Source organism: Copadichromis virginalis, linkage group LG8, assembly GCF_057382275.1.
Source record: "Copadichromis virginalis isolate Kocher_CV1m ecotype Utaka linkage group LG8, C_Virginalis_male_GT1.1, whole genome shotgun sequence".
Classification (NCBI taxonomy): Eukaryota; Metazoa; Chordata; class Actinopteri; order Cichliformes; family Cichlidae; genus Copadichromis; species Copadichromis virginalis.
Genome location: NC_140625.1, coordinates 3,298,584 through 3,318,433, shown reverse-complemented (window position 1 = coordinate 3,318,433; position 19,850 = coordinate 3,298,584). Strand labels below are relative to the sequence as shown.

Genomic DNA, 19,850 nt, shown 5'->3' with positions numbered 1-19,850 from the left:
CTGTACACTTGGCATGCCACAAATGATACATGAATAAGTTTAAAAAAGGAGAGAGAGATTTACTCAAAATAAATAAATAAAATAAATAAAAACTTAAAATAATACAATTAGCACAAAATAAAAAGTATGCAATGATAATTAGAATTAAAAACAATAAAATGAGCACAATAGATTAAGAACAATAAAATCAATAAAATCAGGGTCATACTACAGAAGCGTAGAGCTGCCACCCAGGCAAAAGAAAAATACAAGTGTATCACGTTATAACGTGAAAAGTTTATTGTTCTAACAAGATACTTTTCCTGTTTGTACAATATACTATCATGTTTGTACAATATACTTTTCACGTTTGAACAACATAATATCACGTTATTACAATATACATAATTATCACGTTCGTACAATATGAATATTATATTGTACGAACGTAAAAAAAATACCATTACAATAAAAATTTTTATTGTAAGAACGTAAAACGTGTTGCGTTCGGAAACCCAAATCCATGGTAGTTGTGGAGAGCTCACGCTCTTCAGAACTGGCACTTAACTTTGAATGCCCTGCTTTCAACATGGACACAAACACTGATAGCCCACTTCTGAGATTTCTTCGGAATCGTGGTGTACCTGAGGACTGTCTCTTACGAATGCTACAAGAACACGTAAGCGCTCTCTTGAGGGGGAAACTTGTAAAACTCGCTTTTTACGAAGTTACAGCGTCTAAAAATATGACATATTGCTAAGTTAGCAACCACAGCGGTTTTCGCTTCTCTCGCTTTGACTGCGTAAGGACGTAACGGTAGGCTGCATTGGTGTGGATCTATATGGAATGGAGAATGTAAAACAAATTAACCCGCTGTATAAAACTGGGTCGTTGTATGACCACATGTTACTACTTAACCCGTATGCAGATTCCAGGTTTCTTAAATATATCGCTATATTATGTGATGCACAATGTTTCCTTGTTTATCTAAAAACAAATGAATTAAACTTTGTTTATATTGATATTTGGCTTCAATTAAAAAAAAACAGTGAGTTCAACCCTTTGTGCTCTGTGCAACTGAAAGATACGTGAATACTAATTTACTTTTTCAAAGGTGGGCGTTGTATATACTGTAATATTTCTATTAATAACATGTTAGAGAATCTCATTAATGTTGCTGGCATAGAGAGAGGAAAAGAATAAATGCAAAATATTGATGCCTGCCACTAAAATAATAACAGACAATTATCAAAACACATGTTAAATGTACATACATTTTTTTAGTGAGGTACCTCATGTGGTGTGGCAGCAGGTATACCTTGTACTTCTGTATAGTAATAAATATCTCTGTTATTACAGATTGATGTCACAGTGATTGATTTCATGGATGACAAGACCCTGTCTGGTTACATCCCAACATATGGTGACCGGATAGCTGCCAGACGGTTCTGCTTGGAAAACAGTGGTGCAAGTACTAAGGAATCAAGAAAAAACTCATTGCTCGAAAAATTAAAGGAAAAGATGGGAATCAATGAAAATGAGAAGAAACCTGATCATGAGGAGGCATTTGTTTCTAAGAGAAAAAGAACATATGCAAAAAACAACAAATGGGCTGAGAAAAAGACTCGAAAAATTGAGTTAGGGTGGATCCATGAAGGTAAGCAAGTGAGAAAGCGCAGAGGAGGAGGAACAAGGACCTTTGATGTGCCCAAAGACTCCAAAAAAGCTGACATATTACAGTATGCTAAAGATCTTTTCTTTCCAAGTGGAAAAAGCAAATTTGGAAGATGGGAAGTGTTCAGTCATGACATATTAGACTATCAGGAAGAGGCCGTATTTGATGAAGATGTCACAGTTGGAGAACTCTATTCAGCACTTAAAATGGGAATGTTGAGATTTTACTTGTGCACAAGAAGATTTTCCAATGATGAAAATGGAGATGAAGAAGCTTCTCACACTGTTGTGATCTCATCATCAGAATCTAGGAATGCTGATGAAGATGTATTATTAGACACATCTGAGGTAATGATTGGACCCTACCTTGGAGAGCCTCTGCCTTGTCAACTTGATGACACTGTAATAGATGAACCATTCCTGCAGTTTGAGGAAGATGATCTGGTCATCACATCCATTACACTTCCTCCAACAAACACAGCAGTCAGTAGTCCAGATACATCTATAAGCAATGAAGCAATAAGCTCTGCAGGATCATATGATGTTGTCTGTGTTACCACCAAACTTCACAGGGTTACTATTCTGGAGGAGATGATCAGCCAGTTCAAAGATCCAGCACTCCTCATACACCCTCTAAAATACACCTACATTGATGAAAAAGGAGCTGATGCAGACGGTGTATCAAGAGATGTGTATGCTGCATTTTGGTCAGAGTTTGTGGACAACACAGCTGAAGGAGAGGAGTTCAGAGTGCCATCACTGTCTCCTAAATGGCAAGAAGAAGAGTGGAAATCCATGGGTAGAATTTTACTGAAGGGATTTCAAGACCATGGATATTTCCCTTGTCGCCTTGCTCCTGTTTTCACAGTGGCACTCATCTTCGGTGAGAATCAAGTATCAGATGATCTGCTGTTTGAAAGTCTTCTCTTTTACCTAAGTCAATCAGATAGGGATCTGATAACAAGGGCACTAAAAGAAGATCTTTCAGATGAAGACAGGGATGAAGTGCTGGATCTCATGGATCGCCTGGATGTATCAGTGCTTCCAACCAAAGAGAACTTAAAAGGCCTTCTTCTGAAAGTCGCACACAAACAATTAATCCAAAAACCAGCATATGCCGCAGAGAAAATGTCCTTAGTTGCAAGCTACTTCCTAAAAGAAGCTTTTCAAAGCCCACAAGATGTCCTACAAATGTATGAGGATAAAAAGCCAAAAACGAGAAAGCTTTTGAAGTTGCTTACTGCCTCTCCCACCACTCAAGCAGAGAAGCAGAGCTTCAGATTTCTGCACCAGTACATCAGAGGACTTGACGATACAGGGCTCAGAAGGATGTTCAGGTTTCTTACTGGGTCAGATGTCATCTGTGTTGACAAGGTTGAGGTACTGTTCACGCCTGTGGATGGACTGGCACGACGACCTGTGGCACACACATGCGGCCCTCTTCTGGAACTACCATGGACATACACGTCCTACCCAGAACTACGAAATGAACTGGACAATGTTTTGGCTGCTAAAAGCTCTTATGAGTTCAGCATAGCTTGATTAAAGTCCATCATGTTTAAACCAAAGAATGAAAGGTTTGCACTAACAATGACTGGCTATGAAGCTCTAAAGTTTGTTAAACCCAAAAACAGGGAACACATCATTGTATAAAAAAAGAAAGAGCTTAAATTTCAGGGAAGTGTTTTATTTCATATTTGAATTTATTTTCAAAAATTGTGGATAACATCAATTTGTTTCCACCATGAAAAATGTAAATTTCAGTTTAAATTTTCATACTTAAAAGTTTTACTAGTTTAAATGTTAACTAATTACGTTTAATAAGTTCATATGGTTAGCAGCAAGAGGTGATCTATGCTTATTATTAGTTCTTATCATGTGTCAAGGTCCTTTTCCACAGGTCTGTGGTGCAGTTTTGTAGGATACAAAATGTCTGCTATAGAGGGGATGTTTTGTTTAGTAATAATTCAATTAAATGATTTTCAAGTATATTTTTTTTACCTTTCCACCAGTCATTTGTTTAGAACATATTTTAAGGGAATAACTTTGGAAGGCAATGTGTTTGATGCAATAGTTGACTGGAATAAAAGACAGAAAATTGGCACATAAGTTAAGTTTTGTAGTGTTTATCAAGAGTCCGTGTTTTCTTCTCCTTGAACACAAATAAAAGGGAGGTTAACATCTAACAGTGTCTGTTAATTATTAAATAATGCAGAATTTTTACATTTACCAGTTTACAAGAAACAGTTCGTGGATGAATAGCAGTTGCACAATGTGTTCAGTAAAATTGAAAACAATATTTCATGAATGATAATGTATAGGATCAGCAGTTTAAAAAATGTTTTTTTGACAGTCTTAAAACAGAAATCAGATATAATAGAAATTCAGTTAAAAAATAATTGGAAATGCCAAAAGGTTGGAGTACACAGATTTGGTTAAATATATTTAGACATGCTTGCTTGCTACTATCTTCAACCGAAAATCCAAACAAAATAATAATGAATGTCTTTTCTATTGTTTATTGCACAAATAAAACATTGTACCCAAAAATATATGCGTAAAAATTCCCAAAGCCCAATTATATTTAGGTTTATAAGTCCTTCAGTATATAGGCTCTCAGGAAGAGATACAGTTCAATGGATTCATCTGCTGTGCTTGGTGGAAGTAAGAAGTTATCTGACATTATAAGGCAACACAAGCTGAAAACGGTTTCATCACAGGTATAAGGTCCTCTCTGTTGACATTCTTGCTTACAAGCATCCACTGCCTCCCGAGAAACCTCTTTCAGATGATCCTGTCCTCCAAAGAGATGAGGGATGGTGTACATGAGAATCGGACGTCCACTTGGAGCAACTGCATTTCTGCTTCTGCGTATTATGTGGGTGTTCCACATATGTGCAACTTGCTGCAGCTCTTCCTATTAAATATTAAAAATTAAAAAATCTCATATCAGTAAAAGAACACATTTCTCTTGGCTCAACATGTTACCCAAAACGGCGCTGGCACGGCTGGCAACCTTAACCCAATTTCCCTCGGGATGAATAAAGTACGATCAATCAATCAATCAATCAATCAATCAATCAATCAAAAGCACCACACAGTGACAGTCGGAAAAACAGAGTTCATCAAAAATACTCAACAACAAGAATAACAGTGGTAGACACGTGATACTTTGGAAAATTTTAAGTAATTTTCACATCCAATGGAGTGAAGCGAGCATGGGAGTTATGTGTTCTCTTTTACGAGTTCTGGTTAAAAGTCATGTAGCAGCATTTTGGACCAGATTAGAGGGTAAAAGTAGTTGACATCCAGTGTGTGTGTACTTCTGTGATTGGATGGTTTGTGCCCATGGAGAATGTAAACATGGACCCCTAGATCTTATCTGAAGCTTTTAGTGCTTGGTCAGAATCACTAACCAAATGTTCACAGAATGTCATATGATTTCATAAAAAGTTATGATTATATTGTGATAGACAAAATCAGAATCATGAAGAGAATGAGTATTGAGATCATGTTGGAATCATACAGTCAAGATATTGACAAGAGATTCAGCTAATGATAAATCCTGTTGAAATAAAACATGTAAACTAAATTAGACATGAAGGATAATGTGTTAATATTCAATTGAATATTCATATGTGATAGAGTTAATGATAGCTCAAGGTAAAGTACAAAATGGGAAAAAAGAAATTTTTATTTAATAATTGTAATGTTTGAATTTAAATCATATATATCAAAGGTCAGAGAGAGAGAATCAATAGAGTATGACTTAAAATAAGGCGGTGTTGGGGAATACATGTACTGGCGTTACGTATTTAAAATAATATTATGAGTAACTGTATTCCATTACAGATACCGCTTAAATAGGTGATAATTAGAATACAGTTACTTTGTTATAATAAATTCAATTCAATTTTATTTATACAGTGCCAAATCACAACAGTCACCTCAAGGCACTTCATAGCGAAAGGGCTTGCTCATATGACCCCCTATGAGCAAGCCCTTTGGCAACAGTTGGAAGGAATGACTCCCTTTCACCCAGAAGAAATACATGGATTATATGGCAGTGTTTTCCTGTTTCATATGGAATACTGGTAATTCTTCGCATTGCCGGAAACCTAAACAGAACACTCAATAAGCTCTGACCATGCAATGCAAACTCTGTTTGCAAGCAACCAAGTCCAAAACAAAAGGTCCCTCAAAGGCACTGGAACTCAGGAAATAGTTAAAAAAAAAAAAAACAATTCAGGAGGCCGACCCGGAGGTCGATGGCACAAGAGTCCCTCACAAAGAAGTTCCGGAAGCCGCCCATGTGGATTGTAGGGGCGTCGTGAAAACAGTTCAGGCGGCCAACCACGCCAGCGAAGAAGTCCAGTCAGCGGCCTGGATAAAGCGGCAGCGTGGCTACCGCAGGACCAGAAGAGGCAGGACCAGGCGTTGACAGCACTGCAGGCGACGCCGTGGAAGCCGCAGGTGGTGACACTGCAGGCGACAGCGAAGGCTGGACGGGCCGCTCAGACCCTCCAGCGGAGGCTGAAGGCGGCTGAACGGGCCCCTTCGACCCTCCAGCAGAGGCAGACGGCTGAAACAGTTCTCTTGAACTGCCAGCGGAGACAGACATGGGAGTGGCATGGGAGCCGCGGAGTGCTGGATTGGCTCACTCGAGCCTCCAGCAGGAGCAGAAGCTGGGCCAGTAGATATTGGGACCCCTGGCTGAGTGTGTAGCTGACCAGGTGGTGGAGTGACAAACAGAATTGGTGGGTGAGCTAACAACCGGATGTTTAACTGAGTTGCTGGCTCCGCTGCTGGTACCTGAGCTACAGGGAGCAGAGCAGGAGACTGAGCTGATAACCAAAGTGATGGTTGAGGTGAGAGTGGAGCGGATGGTGGAGTAGATGACTGAGCTAGGGGCTGTGTTAATGGTTAAGCTGCACACTGGGGAGATGGCTGAGCTAAGGGCGACTGAGCAGGAAACTGAACTAGTGGGGACTGAGTAGGGGCAAGTTAGCAGGAGGCCACGCTTCAGGGGACGGAACAAGAGACTGAACTGGAGCCTGAGCAGGTGACTGCAGTGACAATTGTGGTAGTGGAGCTGGTGGTTGGGAAGAAGGCTGAACTGTAACCTCAGTAGGTGACTGAGCTGATGGCTGCCGGGCAGCGGACTGAGCTGATGGCTGCCGGGCAGCGGACTGAGCTACAGGCTGAACTAACAGCAAAGCTAATGACTGAGCAAACTAAGCTGCGAGGGTTTTTAGAAGGGTGGCTGAGTCCTCCTTGCCTGGGCCACCCATGCCAAACAGTTCAAAACAGAGGCTTGCTCTCAAGTCCATGATTATTTGTTTTAGTGCTTTAATGTCCAAGAAACTGACGGGACACGTAGTGGATGACAGGAAGTGATCAACAAACACTACCTCCAGTTAGTGATGTGTCCTGTGTGTCGAAGCTTCGAATCGCGCGTCGGGTAATCGCGGGGGCGTTTTTCTGAAGCGCGTATCGAGGCTTGCGTTGATTACGTATGCAGTGACGTTCGAGGCCTCGCGGGCAGTCCGTACCACGTGACTGATTCGGGAACTGGTTCACCGGTTCGCGCCAGATTCGAAATAAAATGGGCAGCAAAACACAGCTGATTCCCCCATCACATCGTGTTGTGGAATTGGATTACGTACGTGTTACATAGCTACTGGAGTACTGGACACAAATTTCTTTATCCAAACTTGTATAAACTTGCTGTGGTTTTTCTTGCAACCCCTGCTTCATCTGTGCCCTGTGAGAGGATATTTTCAAAAGCAGGAGAAATCCTCTCAAAAAAGAGGAACCGTCTTAAGCCCAGCACTGTGGAAAAGCTGCTATTTTTGAATAAAAACAAATGAAAACTTTACCCTAGTGTCATGAGCACTGTTATAAAGTCACAAGCACATTCACATCACAACTCCCTCCCTTTTTGTTTCCATGTACATTCCTGTGTTAAGCTGCCAATTTATTATACACAAACATTAATTAAATTAATATAATATAAAATTAGTATAGTATTAAATATAACTAATATTTAGAGTTCAGTTATTGGTGTCATGAACAATAGTAATTCCTTTATTCATTCAACTTGAAGTGCCACACACTAGTTTGTGTCATTATTGAGATGTACATAAGCATGATTACGCAGTTACACAATCATCCCAAAAACTGTGTACTGATAGTTTCCACTTTCTCTTTTGTATCAGACATACTGAGACAATATTCAGGATAAATAACCATGAAAAACAATTTATTTATTCAGTTTAGCGGTTTACACATCACATCACTATAATCATTGAGCCCGTTTCACTTGAATTGTCCACTTGATGACGCAGTAGAGCAAATGAATCATCACAATGCTTCGAACCATGAGTCGACCAGTTGGATGGGAAGCTTCAGTTCATCATGAGGCTTCATCTCACCATCACTACCTCCAGTTGCTTCTTGTAGGGATCCGCAGCATGGATTATCCTCCGGTAGAAATTCCCTAGTTGCTCTAACCATTCCTCCTCCAGGCAAAATGTGAGTCTACTGAGTCAATTTTGTGGTCGTGTCCTTTGTCTTGATTCAGCTGTGTGCAGGCAGGAAGAGGACCGTAAATGCAGAACTCACAACACACGGGAATAACTCAAAATGCAGCTTTATTGCTGACACATGGAAAAGATGCAGAACTAAAGTAAACTGGAAAATATAACCTAAACATCTCCAAGAGGAACACACAGCATGAGGGAGGACACAACACTGACACAGAGAAACACAAGACTTAAATACACTGGGGAATAACGAGGGGAATGAGACACAGGAGGACAGCACAGCTGGGACAAATCAGACATGATGTGACCAAAGGGAAGCAAAATTCAATACATTCACCTAGGACACAGACCTTCAAAGTAAAACAGGAAACATAACACTGAGCTGCAGAGTTGACTAGGGGATAAAGCTGACAGGGGGAGACAGAAACACAGAGACCAAAGACAAGAGAGGCACAAAGAATACTAAATACTGGGTCAGTGACCCAGGACCATGTCAGAAAGTAAACATATTACTGATACAGAAATAGTTTTCAATACGAGATCACTGCAAAGAGCGCAGCCTTGCCTAATGTCCACCCTGTTACTCATTAAGTGTGCCTATGCCAAAAGGCACACTTATTACTATTGCTCGGATTTATTATTCTTATTATTATTCTTATTATTATTTTCCTTTTTCAGCCTGAAATTTTCGCGCGTATATATGTTATATCATTTTGTGCGGCTGGATCAGGAATAGTGTGCTATGACTTTTGGTGTTTATTACTTCTATAGTTTTTTAAATATGAATATTTTAATGCAAGTTTTTGCCCATTGAAATGAATGGGAAGGAAAATGAAACTTACCGGTAAGTGAAACTTAATTTGTGGTGTGTTGGCTCACTCTAGTGGTATGTCCCCGTATTTGGATTACCATAATGACAACAATATCAACGGCGCGCACAGCGTCGGTGCTTTCAGGAACCATTGGAATTCTTAAGGTTGCGCGAAGCATTGAATAGTTACGGTAACGGCAAGGGTGTATGCTTGATGGAAAACTGCATATCCCACAATTCATAGCATGCCTCTACCCAGTCAAACAATGGCGGCTGCCACTTCGTTTAATATATTCCTCTTATTCGTGTTTCTAGGTCACAAAGTAAACTTTTAAGATATTTTCAGGTGAGAATGTAGGTGTGTAAACGTCAAATATCTGCTCGTTTTGTCAAAACATCCCATATTGGCAACAGATTTTTCACGATGTTGGCTAGCTAGCGCGGCTAGCTAGCCGGCTAGCGCTGCTTCACTCAAAAGCACCCAGGCTTGGCTTTCAGTGAGGCGTCTCTAACTCCTTTCATCCCCGATCGCTCCGCAAACAGTCTTTGTCTTAGCTGGACTTATTTTTCGTTTATATGGGCCGATGATGCTGGTCGATGAGGAAAAACTAACTGAGTTGTTTGGTGGTGGCTAACGCGGAGCTAGCTAGCTAGCCACCGGTATGTGTCTCTTTCCCCTCGTATGTGGGGAAAGAAACATGCGAGGCGGCCGCTGATCGACCGGTTTTCAGGCGAGAATGTAGGTGTGTAAACTTCAAATATCTGCTCGTTTTATCAAGAAGTCCCATATTTTATCAAGAAGTCCCATATCTCTCACGATGTTACTGCTAGCGCCGCATGGCAGCTAGCCGGCTAGCTGGCTAGCGCGGCTTGTGTGACACCCAGGCCGGGCTGGCTCACACATAGGCCGGCTCACGCTCTCGTTCCATCCCCTAGTCTTTCTTGATGACTCTTGGTTGGCTGCTGGATTTATTTTTCATTTATATGGGCTGGTGATTCATTTATTCATTTTAGTAACGGTAAAAACAGTGAAAGGTGGTGGATTGTCCAGATGCTGTTCGATGTGGAAAAAATAACTCGGTTGTTTGGTGGTGGCTAACGCGGAGCTACAACGGAGGGCAGCGGTGTATGACAGAAAGGAGATGGGGAAAAAGAGAGATGCGAGGCGGCCGCCAAGCGACTGGCCCTGGCTTACACCGAGAGTGGTTCTCTGTCTGGTTTCACCCCCCTCACCCTCCCTCTCACGCCGCCGGTACGAGTGTCCGGTGAACTGAATGTCAGGTAAGACGTTATGTATATTTTCGTTGTGCTGACTTTTTACAACCAGTTACACTGGTCGTGTCCAAATTCATGGGCTGCATCCTCCTGAGGAGGTCGGGTAGGCCGGAAGTAAACGGCCGTGAAATTGGACGGTCTAGCCTTCAGATTAGCGTCGCCGCTGTCTCGGTGGAGTTTAATAAACTCAGCCGTCTGCTCCTTGCTATCTAAAATATAACAGGACACTGGCGTAAATTCTCGACTGTCTCATACTTATGTTTAATCAGGTTTCTGTTTGACGTTTAGTCAGCTGTGTAAAAACCAAGGAGGAGGGAGATTAATAAAGTTTTATTTTATCTAATCTAATCTAATAACTTTAATCTCAGCCAAACCGATTTACTCACGAACAAACAAAACACTGAAAAAAGCCCAACAATAACATCTGTAGGTTGTCTAAGTGAATTATATATTACATTTAACCCGAGTAGCGAAAGTCCGCGATGGTCTGAAAATGATGTGCCAGGAGTTGTGCCGTTCTCGGCCGCATCAGTAACCCTCGAGCTCCCGGCTAGCTGTCGAGCTGGTGGGTAGCAGACGTCTCCGAAAACATCGAAGCACTTTGGCAAATATGCGATATCTTGATAAACCGAGCAGATATTTGATGTTTACACAGCTACTTTCTCGCCTGAAAATATGTTAAAAGTTTATTTTGTGACCCAGAAAGATTAGTAAGAGTAATTTTAAAACTTAGTAGCAGCCGCCATTGCTGGAAACTGGAGTTTGAAACTGGAGGCAGGAGGCTCCGGTCCATTCGCACCAGAACCTCTCGCCATAAGAACAGTTTCTTCCCCTCTGCTGTTGGACACATGAACAATAACCTTATGACTGTTCTCACCCCTAACACATGACCCTACGCTGTGTTGACTGCATCATTCCATGTTTGGCACTGATCACCACCTGCACTCATGTATATATCATGTATATACCTATCTATTTAGCACTTTTAATTTTTAACTTTTAATTCTTATTCTTATTTTCATGTCTATTTAAGCGTAATTTATGACAGTATGTTTGCACTGAAGCAAACGAGCGGTGTTTGGTTTTACCATAGTTCATGGTGGAGAATGGCTGCTCTGCTGAGTTTTGCTCTCTGTAGCCGTTTGAATGGCAAACTACACTGATTAGCGGCGGCATAGGCACACTTAAAATTTCTTCAGAAATTTTCGCTTTCTAGTTTTATATTAAGATTTAAAAATCTAGTTGGTATTGCTTTCAGAACTGCACATGATTATTTGCAGCTAGGAGGTTGTTAATGCTAGCTGCAAATTGTTAATCAAGTCTAACAGTCTACAGTCTATGAACTAACCTCAGCCAACACCAGCTAACAATGTTAGCTCGGTAACAATGTTACCGAGCTAACATTGGTAATAGTAGTAAATCACACAGCGATAGTACATTCATGTTGTTGTAAAAAGCTGGACAATATATCAGGTAATCCAAAGTATTCAGAACACGTTACTCACATTAAGTAACTTAACAGAATACGTTATAAACTACATTTTGGGGCATGTATTCTGTAATCCGTAGTGGAATACATGTTAAAAGTAAGCTTCCCAACACTGAAATAGGGGGACCTTATATCTGAAGAATGTTGGCATCATATCATACAATTGTTTTATAATTTGCTCATATTTGCTCACTAGCACTTTATATAGCCTCTGTAGAAACTATATACACCCTCACTTATCTTAACTGCACTACTGTATAGCTCTGTGTAAATAATCATTCTGTACATTCGATAATCTTTAATCCTACAACTGTTTACAACTTGCATAGTTCCCATTTCTGTATAGCTGTATATCTCAGATTCTGTAAAGTTATTTATTTCATATTCTGTATAGTTTTTCATATTTATATCCTGTTCATAGCCTGTACATAGCTTGTACTCACTACAGCCTGTACATACTTATAGTTATAGAATATTCACAACATACTTCATACCGTGTACATTATAACATACCATAATAGACCCATTTCTGTAATATACTTACATATCTATATTATTGCTAATATATATTGTAATATATCTATATCACTAAAGCACTTCTGGATGGACGCAAACTGCATTTCGTTGCCCTGTACCTGTGCATGTGCAATGACAATAAAGTTGAATTCTATTCTATTCTATTCTATTCTATATGAGCAAATGAGTATAAAAGGGGGGTGGAGGCCATTATAACGGGCAATTGTGAAGGGCAATAAAGGGCAATTGTGTGCTATAGGATATGTCGGGCTTTGTTTGATCCCCTACCTCGTGATAATTAATGTCTGTATTTTTTTCCCTTGACTTTAAATGTGGAATACTGTACATATTTTGACCCAGATATTGATATTTGTAACTTATGTGCCTGTGTTTTTTTTCCCTTCTGTTTGTATTTGGCTCTGCTAATTTGTTGTTGTTTGTCTTGTTTCCAAAAAATTCAATACATCATTGTTTTATTCACTGAGGAGATGATGGAGCGGGTCAGTGCTGGGCTCAGATCTAACCCCCGGCCCAATCCCTTTTTGTCCCCCATAAACCCCCCACCAGAGCGGCCAAAGGTTCGCCCTAACCCTAACCCTCAACAGAGCAATCGAAGTTACATTGCCCAGCCTTGCCCCCCTTAGTTCCTCCTTACCACCTTCATGCCCTGTCTCCGCAGTCTGATGTGTGATGTGTGGAGGGTCCGGGCTGCGAGGATTATGGCAGTGGCGACTTTTCCCAGGAGAAGCTGGGACCCTGTTTACTAGAAGGTTTTAAAATCTCTGTACTTTCAGGTGACAGAAGGAGACATGTGGCCTGGTCAAAACACAGAGAGCTGCACTCTCAAAGATCTTTAAACATAGTAAACATACCTTGTGTGCCACAGACTGCTCCCAAACACGAGGGGACAAGTAATACCTCTAAAACACTTAAGTTGGCTTTATTAAACGTTAGATCTTTAGCTGGGAAAACATTTTTAATTAATGATTTAATCACTGAGCACAGCCTTGATTTTATGTTTTTAACTGAAACTTGGTTGGACCAAAGTAACAGTGGAGCTGTTCTCATCGAGACGACCCCTCCTAACTACAGTTTTATCAGTGAGGCCAGGGTGAGCAGGAGAGGAGGAGGGGTTGCTGTCTTATTAATGAATCATTTCAATGTAAGCAGCTATCTCCTGGAAGTTTTCAGGCTTTTGAATATGTGGCTTTACAGCTGAAGGCCCCATCCATTGAATTGTGCTATACAAAAAAACTTGCCTTGCCTTTATAAAAAGAAGGCTTGTAGGAACATTTGAGGTTGTTCTTCTCGGTCTTCTGGGGATGAGCAAAACATTGTATTTCAAGGTTCATCGGTGGACCCAAAAATTGGTTTTAGATTTTTTGTACATTTTAGGTTATAAATTCAAGAAGACTTGAATTTCCTTTTTTTTTCTTCTGGATTACAACTTTCAAGGATGTCTACTGTGGTCCTGTGGATTATAACTTCAAGAAGATCTGGATTTTTACCTTATTCCTAGGGGACTGAATTTCCAAAGGGAGCTACTTTCCTATTAGATGATATCAAAATGGATGAGAGATAAGGGCATCATGGCCAAGGCTAGGGATGGGTATCGAGGTTCCCAGGAGTCCAATTCCTTGGAATCTTTACTCGCATTGAAGTGCTTTATTCTTATCAATTCCCATTTCTAGCCAATGCATACCCATTCTCTCTTCAACAGCTCTCCTTTCCAGATTAGTATTAGAAATGAGCATTAACTCAGGTTAGATTAATTGGATAAGTATAATTAAATATGATTTGATTATGTGATCATTATTTTTTGGTTGTGCTTTTGCTTTGCTTCTGCTAAATTGCTTTAATAAAATATCCCACATTAAAATAGTCTAAATTGTGGACATTCCTTTTTTAAGCCTTTGTGAAATAGTAGTGGTAAAAACCTGTTTATTTTTATAACATTTACAGTGTTCTTAAAGGTTACTGTAACCTTACAAATAACAAATCCTTGAGGACTACTGAAGGATTTTTCAGCTCACTCCAATAAATAAATTGCTGATAAATAAATTTGCGGGTCACTTAAAGTTTTCTGCAAAACATTTAGACAAGCCAATGATCTACTGGGTGAACATAGTCTTGTCAAATGAGACTAAAATTAAACTCTCTTGATCTCACTGCACACATTGTGGAGGAGGAGGAGAAATGGCACCTCAAAAACACCATACCAACCAAGTTTGGAGGTGGAAACACTATGGTGGGGATTGTTTTTTGTAGCATGTGGTCATGCTCAAACTTGGCAGACTTCATATAACTAAAGGGAGGATAAATGGAGTGATGTACCAAGACATCCTTGACCTGTTGCCATCAGCCATGATGTTGCATGTAAAACAAGGGTAGACAATGCAAGACAATTCCCAAACACACAGAAAGAAAATTCTCAATTGGAGAAAGAAAATGCATCTTGTGAAATGGCCCCGCCTTGAATCCATTTATAAATCTTTGGAAAGAACTAAAAATCCAAGTTCACACTCTGAAACCTTTAAGATTTGAAGACAGTTTGCGTGAAAAAATGGATCAAAGATCACACCCAAGCAATGCAAGCAGCTAGTTGTACTAAGTATTATATAAATTTCAGTAAGCATGCTCAATACTTATTCCCTGTATCATTCTGTATTATTACACATTATTATTTGAATTGAATCCAGGAAATTATAAATCCTTCAAGATTGTCATTTCATAAATGAAACTAAAATTAATCTACTTGAACATCGTAGTTATTAAGACCAGTACAGTGTGTCATAAAGTAAGTGCGAAAGTGAAGGTCAGAGATTTTACACAAAGTCATTTTATGGGCTCAAACTTTGCAAATATTCAAGTTTCTGAAGATTTTATTTTTATTTAATTTTTTTTAAGTTAAACTGAGAGTTGGTTTTTCACTGAAACTGATTATTTGGCCTCAGGGTGGAGAAACTGTTTAATCCATGAGTTATTTGGACATGTGGGCAATGTAAAGATACACCCACCAAAAACACTGAAGGTGATATATTCTAGTGATTCATCTGTATTACTATGTAATATCTGGTGACCAGTTTTTTTTATGGATATGACGCTAAATACATGAAACGTGATTATTTGGAGTATCTGTGGAAGATAATTATCCATTCCAAATGAAGCAATGAAGATACAATATTTTGGACGATAGGTTTTTCTACTACAGTAGCTTGGTAAAAAAGCAAGAATACAATAACATTCAAATTAACTGTATTTATATATAGCACCAAATCACAGCAACAGTTGCCTCAAGGGGCTTTATATTGTAATGTAAAAACCCTACAATAATAACTACACATAAATGAATAGAACACAAAAATATTTGTGAGGGTGAATTTCAATTAATTATGCTTCCATTAAAGTTAAGGCATCCAACTCTGATTGTGGATTAGAAAGTGCAGCTTTAAACAAAGATCCACACTCTACATGGGGTCTTTCTTATGGAATGCCACAGCCTGTCTCTGATAAAAATGAGGCTTGTTCTTTCTTTGATTCCACTGACACATTAAAATATCTCTAAAGGTTGTCCTGAAGGTCTTGTTGCATAAGGCATAGCACATGGGGTTGACTGTGCTGTTAACATAACACAACCAGTAGCCCAGAGCCCAGAGAGTTTCAGGGATACAGTCCTGACAAAAAGTATTGACCAAAACCATGATATTATATGGTAACCATGTTGTAATGAAGGCAAACAGAATGGCGCTAAGTGTCCTTGCAGCTTTTTTCTCATTTGCCTTTTTTTCGTTCTTGCGCTTGCTGATCTCCGTCTTGGCCTTGGAGGCAAAGCGTTTGGCCACTGCAGCGTCTTTCATGGTGATAGCTGTAGGTGACAGGTCAGCAGAACAGGAGGTTGCTGCATTTGATCCTCTTGGACTTATGTTTGTAGACAGGGGATATTTTTCCTTGTTTTCCTTCCCCTTTCTAGACTTCTTACCATCTATATAGATATATTAAACATCAAAAGGGACATGTAATGAACATTAAACATCATGTAGTAGGGTATTTATTAATATATTATGAAAACAAAGACCACTAAATAAGTCTATGTCCAACCTTTTGAAGATCTTGCATCGACTTCTGCCTCTGAACCTGACTGGTCTTCTGAATCCCAGGCCTCGTTATTGTTAAAGCTGTCACAGCTACTCTGTTCTGCTGGTGGTGATGTGGCATTTAATCTCTTGGATGCATGGTGAACTGGCAGAAGAGATGAAATCTCAAAGCAGAACATGTTGCATTTCCCTCTACTTTCTACGCCTCCTGGTAGGCTTGCGTTGTTCTTCTCAGAAGACAAATGATTTAGTCCATAGCTGCTGTAGTTTTGGGACCTCACCTGGTGCAGCATAGCTGCTGAGATATTCTGGTTGTTGGGTGTACTTTCTCCACCTTTTTTTCCACTACTACCCCTTTCATGTGGAGCCTGATTTGGGTTGTTCCCTGACCCAGATCCCTTGAGACCCTGTACATCTTTAGCTCGCTTCTCTGTCTCCTGATAGATCTTCCAGAACAGGATTGCCATAATAGTTACTGGCAGGTAGAAGGCAGCAATAGCTGTACAAAATGTAATTATAGGCTCAGACAAGAACTGAATGTAGCACTCGTTTGGCTGTACTGTCCGCTCACCCACGATGTACTGCCAGAACAGAATGGCTGGGGCCCACAGAATAAAAGAGATAGACCAGGCTAATCCAATCATGGTCATGGCCCGCTTGGTTGTTCGCTTGGCCCGGTAAGTCAGTGGTCTGGTCACAGAAAAATACCTAAGAGGATACAAAAAGAAGGCAGGCAACTATTTGAAGCTGTTCAGAGTCAAAAGAATTAGATATTTTCAAACCCATGACGCTCATGAAAGCTTTGTCATGGCTATGGATACATTTCAATCATAAAGCATGGAAATGTTTGCGATTCCAATACATGTTTTATGTATTTATTTTTAAATCATTAAAATTTATACATCAAAATACATGACCGTAGATAGTAGGGGTGCAACGATACACAAAATTCACGGTTCGGTTCAATACTTTGGTGTCACGGTTCGATATTTTTTCAATACAAAAAAAAATTGTTCAAGCCTTTTTAATTTGTCATTTATTAAAATTATAAATATATATTTTAACTCAAAAGTACAGTTTTTAAATTTAATGTTGCTGAAACAATAAAGGGATAAAAAAAAAAAATCTATCTGATGGAGAAATCACTCATCTTTGGAAAAGAGTTTATTACAGAGAAATGGCTCTTTCCAAAATAAAAGCTATACTATATGCTTCTTCTGGGCTATATTCTCAGCAGCATATTAAACATATCAGGTCCCCATAAGGAGAATCCTGTGCTAACGGCTGTCTAAATGACTCGGGTAAAGTTTGTAGCATGCGTGCTTGTTGTTTTTGTCTGCTTCCACTTGTCTTTGCACTAGGATGATGTCGGAGTAAATGTGCAGTCATATTCGTTGTGTTCCCACTAGTGCTGTCAGCGTTAATCTGAAATGACGTTAACGCCACAACACGGCAAATCTCCGTTAACGAGTTACCGCGGATCGCCCCGTGCCTGGGGCTGGACGGCCAACACGTTAACGAGCTAACTGTGCTAACACACTAGCTCCCACCCATGTAATTGAGCATTGCGTGGCACATCCGACACATTGTTTCACTTTTGTCCATGATGCGCTTACCTTCAGGGTCATACGTCACATGAAAACCAAAATAGTTCCAAACGGCACATCTGAATGAGGGTGGGGGAGGTTCAATTTGCCATGTTGCAAGGAGAGCTTAACTTCTGTCTCGCTAGCTTGCCCTGCGCTCAGTGAATCTGCGTTCGACTACTCCGCCTAGGCTGCACTGTCGAGCGCAGATCCACTGAGCGCTCAACACAGACAGCACCGTCAGAAGGAAAGTTGATAAAATAAATTAAAAATGTTGTATAGTTCGACACATATGCGTACCGAACCGAAAGCACCCGAACAGTTCAATATCGATACGATATTGATCGTTGCACCCCTGGTAGATAGATTTACTTTACTGAATTTTTTTTTTAAAATTCAACTTACCTGTCAAAGCTGATGACTAGCAGATTCATGACAGAGGCATTACTGGCCACATAGTCTATCGCAAGCCACAGGTCACAAACAACTGGTCCCAGGGCCCACTGGTCCATGATGATGTAGGTGGTATACAGATTCATAGACAGCGTTCCAATGGTCAGGTCAGCAAAGGCTAGGCTCAGCAGATAGTAATTGTTCACTGTCTTCAGTGCCTTATTTACCTTGAACGACACCAACACTAGGATGTTGCCAACAATAGTGACAAGAGAAAGTGATCCAGTGAGGAGGACAATTATGATGACCTGAAGGTGAAGACGTAGGCAAAAATCAAAAACGAACTGCTTCCTTAAACTCAACAGCCATTGTGCAGTAAATGACCTATTACTCTATATAGTTCCTCCAAACCTATAACACCTTTAGGATAAATGAGGAACATACAGAAAACTATTCACTTGTCAAGCAATGGTTCAAATGACGTGCTTTCACTGCAGATGTCATCCTGCATCACTGTCAGTTTAACATTATATTACATGTGGAACAGTTTTGTTTGGCAATAATATCTCAATCTGAACAAAACAAAAATGTAACCATACTTGTAAAAAGTCTCTTTATGAAAATAAATTTTCATGTATGCAAAGTTTGCCCCGGAATATCTACTGTACGCAAAACTTTCACAGGAGCCATCAAGCCCCTAGACCCATGAGCTGAATTTTTGGTGGTAGTTAGAGTTCCATGGCTTGGTACTGAAGCAATGGAATTTATACAGTGAAGCCCTAAAACAGATCTAATAAGATCAAAGTTAAAAGTAGAACTGTTGCCACAACAGTTACCTGCCAGATTGTATGCCCTCCTAATGGATTAAACTCATCTGGAGGCAGCATTAATGTTCTGTTATCTGCTGAATTGCCCATACTCTGGTAGGAGCCACCTGAAAATGTGGAGAATATTATTATTGTGAATCAATTTTCTCAACTAATAAAATAACCTAATTTGGAAAAAACAAAGCAATGATTTGAAATTATTGTGCCTACAAATCATATTTCCATTTCAGATTGCCACAATTCTTTTCGCAGCCTTACATTATTATCTCTCTGTCACCAGCCTAAAGTCAAGTGGCTTTCTGTTACATTTTGGTATTTTTTGCTTTTTTAGTTCTTTGACTGTCCTTCGTATGTCTTCTTTTTCCTCCACGCATTGTCCTGCAGGAATATAGGCATAATCTTAAATTCTTTTGTTTTCTTTAATTTCCTATTCCCTGCACGTGTTCTTTCAGATAGAATATCATTTAACATGTACACATATAATTTACACAGCTTTACAGTTGTGCATAGTACCTAAGATAGCAGAGTCAGCTTTGATGATGGTATCTGGCTGGTCTCTCATACCAGGAAATCTGCTGGTAAGGAAGTAGACAGGATCAGAGCTGGAGGTCAGGTTCATTTTGACCATGACACATCTGAAAGAAAAAACAGAATAAATCAT

General features: G+C 39.8%; 2 protein-coding genes across 2 annotated transcripts; one reads left to right on the top strand and one right to left on the bottom strand.

The window, feature by feature from the left end:
* The first annotated feature begins 557 nt into the window (after positions 1–557).
* On the top strand, positions 558–3,452 carry LOC146702513 (uncharacterized). Its single transcript, XM_085467186.1, has 2 exons — positions 558–658; positions 1,339–3,452. Exons 1-2 carry the CDS (start codon positions 569–571, stop codon positions 3,193–3,195), a joined length of 1,947 nt encoding a protein of 648 aa, XP_085323312.1. The 5' UTR covers positions 558–568; the 3' UTR covers positions 3,196–3,452.
* A 12,304-nt stretch (positions 3,453–15,756) lies between these two features.
* On the bottom strand, positions 15,757–19,850 carry chrm3b (cholinergic receptor, muscarinic 3b). The gene is made up of 5 exons (XM_085467185.1): positions 19,703–19,850; positions 19,199–19,296; positions 18,375–18,670; positions 16,388–17,091; positions 15,757–16,271 (listed from the first exon to the last, which is right to left on the bottom strand). The coding sequence occupies exons 1-5, from the start codon at positions 19,848–19,850 to the stop codon at positions 15,757–15,759; spliced, it is 1,761 nt and encodes a 586-aa protein (XP_085323311.1).